The sequence below is a fragment of the Octodon degus genome, unplaced genomic scaffold (assembly GCF_000260255.1).
Source record: "Octodon degus isolate 3935 unplaced genomic scaffold, OctDeg1.0 scaffold00026, whole genome shotgun sequence".
Lineage (NCBI taxonomy): Eukaryota > Metazoa > Chordata > Mammalia > Rodentia > Octodontidae > Octodon > Octodon degus.
In genome coordinates, this window is record NW_004524602.1 from 10746026 (window position 1) to 10751748 (window position 5723).

Here is a 5723-nt window from a genome sequence, read left to right on the forward strand (position 1 = left end):
TTATAAGGGGCCGGGGAGATGGCTCAGTAGGATAAGTGCTTGACTGGCAAACGCAAGGATCTGAGTTCAATCCCTGGTTCTGCAAATAAATAAATAAATAAATATTTCTATAAAGGGCTTGTGCATCCACAGATTCTGACGTTTAGCAGATGCTGGAATTTACCCTCTGTAACTAGTAGGCTGGTGCTTATTGAAAAGCATGGAGAGGCCGGGGAGATAGCGCAGTAGAATAAGCACTTGCCTGGCAAGGGCAAGGACCTGAGTTCAATCCCTAGTTCTGCCAGAAAAAAAAAAAAAAAAAAAAAATGCATGGTCCTAGAAGGAAAAATTGGGGGCAGTGGATCGCAGTGTGTGGGACTCAGGCATGGATGTTGCCTAAGTGAAAATGTTATCTCATTGTCCAGGGAAGAGCTGGGCATCCCAGAGGCTATGGTCCCTGGTCCATCCTTCTGGTACACGGCAGCTCCTTTCTTGAAGGCTGTGTCTTGAATTCTCCCTCCGCACAGGACCGCAGGTCTCTTTATCATCATCACATGCTGGCTAGGAGTCCCGCAGGGGTCGAAGGGTGGGAGGCCGCGGCTTCCTTCCTGGAGCTTTGGCTCGACCCGCTGCCGCCCCGCTGCCTGTCTGGAGCCTGTCTAATCAGATCCAGGCCTGACCTTGCCAGAGGTCCCGGACCAGGAACCAAGCCTCCACTCTGCTCCCTGAGCTGCCCTAGATCCGGCTCTCAGGAGAGCCCTCCCCTCGGGGTGATTTATAGGGGTGTCCGGGAGCCGCTTCCTGCCCGATTCTGCTGCCTCCAGAGCTCAGCCGACTGCCGGCAGGGAAGGGCGGCAGGGAAGGGCGGCAGGGAAGGGCGGCAGGGAAGGGCGGCAGGGAAGGGTGGGGAGACCCCTTGCTTGGGAACAAAGATACTTTCTTCTTCATTTTCCCATTGCTTTCACTGCCCCTAGAGGGCCTCCCAACCGACCAGTGCCTGTTGCCCCAGCTTGAAGCCAGGGACCCAAAATCGTCCCCACCAGGCCAACTAGTGTCAGCAGGAGTGTGAAGCCTCAGCAGCCACCATCATGGCAGCCCCTCAGAGATAACCTGCTCAGAGATGAGCTGGCCCTCAGTCCAGCTCCCCAGGGACCCTTGCCACAGAAAGACAGCAAGAAGGACAGTCCCGGCCCCAGCCCTGCTACCTGGCTGAAGCCAGAGCAAGCATAGACTTGTGAACCAGGCATGCTGCATCTGGGATGAGGGAGGCCGAGTGACCCTGAGATCCTTCTTCCCCAGCCTTGCAACGGAAAAGGAATACACATGGGCTGGTGAGATGGCTCAGTGGTCTAAAGCACCTACTTAGAACAAGCTTAGCAAAGCACAGGGACCGCGGTTCAATCCCCCAGCACCACATGCCAGCCAGCCCCCGCCCCCTGGTGGGCTGAGCTGGCCACACACAATAAATAAATAAATAAATAAATAAATAAATAAATAGAAAAAGGAACACATGGGGAGGGCTTGGTGGCACATGCTGTAACCCAGTCCTCAGGAAGCTGAGACAGGAGGTTCTCTGTGAGTTCGAGGCCAGCCTGGGCTACACAGTGAAACACTATCTCAAAAAGATGAAAAAAAACCAAGGAGTGTGTGGAGGAGCTGTGTGGCTGTGGCTCTGGACAAGGACCTTCATGTATGCTGCATATCTGGTCCCCCAGGGAGGCCTGGGCTCCCTGAAAGATGTGTAGGGCTGACCAGCATGTGAGGAGCAGAGTGTGGAGCTGTGAGTGACCAAGCCAGTTGGGGTCCCAGGGGCCGTGTTAGGAACTGACCTGTAGCCTCTTTACCTCCCCCACCGCCCCACCCAGCAAGAAGAGGATGTTGCCATTTTCAGTCTTCTTGGGGGCTACTTAAAACTTGCTGAGGGGTGAGAGCCGAGGACACCCCAGCAAAGAGGTGGGCCTCAGTTTCCCCTCTGCTAAATGAATGAATTTGTTTCCAAGTGGTTTTTCAAGGGCTTTCAACAGCACACCTCTTACACCCAATACGCTGACTGACAGGTTGCTGTGATGGAAGGAGTACCCCAGGACACTGGCCAGACCAGGGTGAGGAGGGCCAACCTCCACCCCCTGTCCCCTTCCAGCACTAGCATCCCTCTGCTCAGCTACACCCCACCACACCGTGTCTGCTCTTGTCACAGTTTAGTCAGCATGGATAGGTGGGTGAGGTATTGGGAGGCTAGACCTCTCTGTCCTGCACTCGAAGGAGCAGCAGTCCCTTCCCTGTCTCTCAGTCCTCCGGCCAGCTCCCAGCACTAGGTGCCTCGGGGGATCCTGGAATGGGGGCCAGAGGCACAAAAGGCTTTGGTTCCTTAATGAGGAGGAGGCATCTGCAGTCAGCAGAGCCATTGGTCCCCGCCCCTGGTCCCTGGGGGGCTGCAAGCTCCTCTCCAGCTGGAGGGAGGAGGGGGCAGGCAGCTCCTCAGTTCTCTGATGGGCAGGGTGGGGGGCAGGGCAGGAGGGCACAGATTCAGACCTATACGCCCTTGACATTGCCCAGGCCTGCAACCACCTTTCATGGAGTTTGGGGGTACAGACATTAAAGGGGCTCCCTTGGCCTCTTGAGTCCCCTCCCTGTTGGCTGACCTGCACAGCTTTGCCTGAGACTGGGTAGGTGAGAGGCAGTGCTTCTTGGGGGTCCTGTCACCACGCTGGTGGGGATACCCACTGTACCACCTCTGCCCCAGGGCCTCAAGTACTGGCTCTAAAAACTGTACCTGCATGGAACATGCACCTTGGACAGTGCACACAGCACCAGGGTCACACATCAGCCACAGGAGCTATGGGAGCCCCATTCCTGTGCAGGTGCCACCCGGGCTACATGTGTGCAGCATGTCCCCACACGTGTGTGTACAAGGGCACACGCCCATCACTGAACTCCCAGGAGGCCCCCAAAGAGGAGGCAGGGCGGGGTTTTCTGCATGTTTATATTTAATGAACCACATGCAAATAAGATGGAGAATGCGCCATAAGGGAGCCAGCCCCCAGGGACTCTGGGTAGAAGGGCACAAAGGCCCTGGCCTTTCTAGCAGCCTGTACTGTACACGAGGCCTGTAGCTCGAGGGGGCCTGAGACAGGCAGGTTGTCGGGGCTGTACAGAGGGCTGCCTGCCACTCCAGGGAGCCCCAAGCAGGGACAGTGACAAGCTCAGTGTCTCTGCTGCTAGGAGGGAGGGCTCCTGGGGGGGGCAAGTGTCCCAGTTGATGGAGTGCCCGAGGGAGGGGCTGCCCGCCTGGACAGATGGCGCATCGCCTTCCACACTCGAAGCAAAGTGGATTTTAATGCAATTGCAGCGGTGGTCCTGAAGCTGGGAGCCTGGGGGGCGGGATCCTTCCCCCAGCCTCACAGAGAAGGGCTTGGGCATGGGGGCACAGGATGAGGAGGAGGAGAACACTTAACCAGCCTCATGCTGAGGGACATGGGGTCTGTCCCAGCCCCTGTGCACCAGTGAGTTCAGATCCCCCCAAAAGGTGGAGAGGGGCCCCTGAATATTTATGATACATTGAAATGTAGATTGGTAGGTTTGACAGTCTTCTGAGAGCTGTCTCCCTGGGCGGTGCACCACCCTCTCTCAGGCTGCAGGAGAACCAGGGAAGGGGAATACAAAAGGCAAGGAGAAGAGTCCCTGGTAACCAGAGCTTGACAAATGTGTAGTGTCCCCACTGGGCCACATTGGACCGATCCATCCCCTCCCTGGGCCCCAGTTTTCAGTTCAGTAAAATGCAAAGTATAATCCTCAGGTCTTGCATCTCAGAGGAAAAGTGGATGAACATAAATTCCAAAGCAGCCCCCAACACGGGGAATAGACCTGGGGTCTGTGCTCCCTCTGGGTAGCCTTCTGGGGTCGGCTCTGGAGGACCTTGTGCACACAGCCTGCAATGTCCTGCTTGAGGCGTGCTTGGCCTGGCGTTTGCCCAGGCTGCTCTCAAAGGAGCCTGTGTACCACTGACAGGAGACCCACCCATGTGACCCTGCTCCTGGAGGTCTCTGAGTCCCAGCCCACCTTGCCAGCAGGCCTCACGCCCCTTTTCTCTTCCCCAGCCATGTCAGACTTCCACGTGCACCCCCAGGCCACTTCGGGCGAGGTAGGCGGTGTGGCCCGCTTCCAGTGCCAAATCCACGGGCTTCCCAAGCCTGTGATCATGTGGGAGAAGAACAGAGTGCCCATTGACACCGACAATGAGAGGTGAGTCCCTCAACGAGGGCCAAGAGGCCGGTCGCAACTCTGCCTTGGGCATACCGCAGCTTGCCTGCACACTAGGCTCACCGACCTGCCTGTGACAGTCGTGTCTGAATAGCACACAGGGCCTGGGCTGTGTCTCTTATACTCATTGCCCCAGTGGCCCACGGAGCCAGTAGCTCTGTTGCCCCCGTCTGCAGGTACACGTTGCTGCCCAAGGGGGTCCTGCAGATCACGGGCCTCCGGGCCGAGGACAGTGGCGTCTTCCACTGTGTGGCCTCAAACATCGCCAGTGTCCGGATCAGCCACGGGGCCCGGCTCACGGTGTCAGGTGAGGGTAGGCTGGCCACCGAACGCATGCGCAGTGCACCGGACCGACAGACCTGGTGTCTGTCCAGGACCGTGAGTGGGGTGAAGAAGAATTTATGGGTTAGAGCGAAGGAATGCGCTCTTGTCTTCCCAGGCCCGGGCTCTGGGGCCTACAAGGAGCCCATGATCCTTGTGGGGCCTGAGAACCTCACCCTGACCGTGCACCAGACCGCAGTGCTGGAGTGCGTCGCCACGGGAAACCCGCGCCCCATTGTGTCCTGGAGCCGCCTGGGTGAGCCTCAGCCCGCAGCCTGGGCCCGGGGCGGGCCGCTGTGGGGTCCCATCGCTGGGCTTTGCAGGGACTCTGAATCCTGTCTCTTCTCCATGGGGGCGCAGGAGGGCTGGGTCCCCCTCCTGCCAACGCGTTCCCCTCCCTCACACAGGGCAGGCTTAGCTCCCGGGTTACCCTGGCATCGCGCCCCCCAGGACCCCTGCCTGCACCAGCCCCTGCCCTCAGTCCCCTGGCCACACCCCCTGCCATGCAAGCCCAGGTCCCTCAAACTCTCAACCTCACTGTGGGCCCCCTAAGTCCCCCAGCCTAAATCCCTGGGCAGCTGAAGGAAGAAAGGAAAGGGCGCAGATGGGCCCACATTGTCTGAGCTGAGAGGTCACTGGGGGAAGGGGCCTGTGAGGGATGGGGTGGGGTCTATTCACGGGGACACTGCCACATTGTAGCAGCTGAGTGATGGGGAGGGAGGGGCCCCAGGCCAGATAATGGAGTAGATTTCACCACTTCAAGCCCCAAATGGGGAGCTGTCTCCTTGTGTCCTGACTGCACTAATCTGATCCAGGGCTGGGGGAGGGCCTGAGTCCTTGGGAGAGGATGGAAAGAGTGGCCTCGGCAGCAGGAGCAGCCGCTGGGGCCTGCAGGGACCATCTGGTCCTCCACACTTCCCAAAGTGAGATCCGTCAGGAAGACAGGCCCAGTGGCCTGGCAGTCTGGGAACCCAAGTTCCCCAGGTCCTCTCTTAGCAGGACTTCTCAGCATTTGTGTTAGTGGCCGTTGGCACCCAGCACCCAAGAGTGGAATGGGTTTTATTTTTATTTATTTATTTTTTTTTAAACATTTATTTATTTATTTGTGTGTGTGTGTGTGTGTGTGTGGCCAGCTCAGCCCACCAGGGGGCGGGGCTGGCTGG

General features: G+C 58.0%; 1 protein-coding gene across 1 annotated transcript in view; it reads left to right on the forward strand.

Annotated features, from left to right (window-relative positions):
- Positions 1–5723, forward strand: part of Igdcc3 (immunoglobulin superfamily DCC subclass member 3) — a gene marked incomplete at its 5' end in the record, with an annotated part of 35824 nt that overhangs the window by 24608 nt on the left and 5493 nt on the right. Inside the window, 3 exons of the mRNA XM_023712646.1 lie at positions 4077–4221; positions 4416–4546; positions 4679–4816. Coding sequence (XP_023568414.1) covers positions 4077–4221; positions 4416–4546; positions 4679–4816 — 414 coding nt within the window. The remainder of the gene's footprint in view (positions 1–4076; positions 4222–4415; positions 4547–4678; positions 4817–5723) is intronic.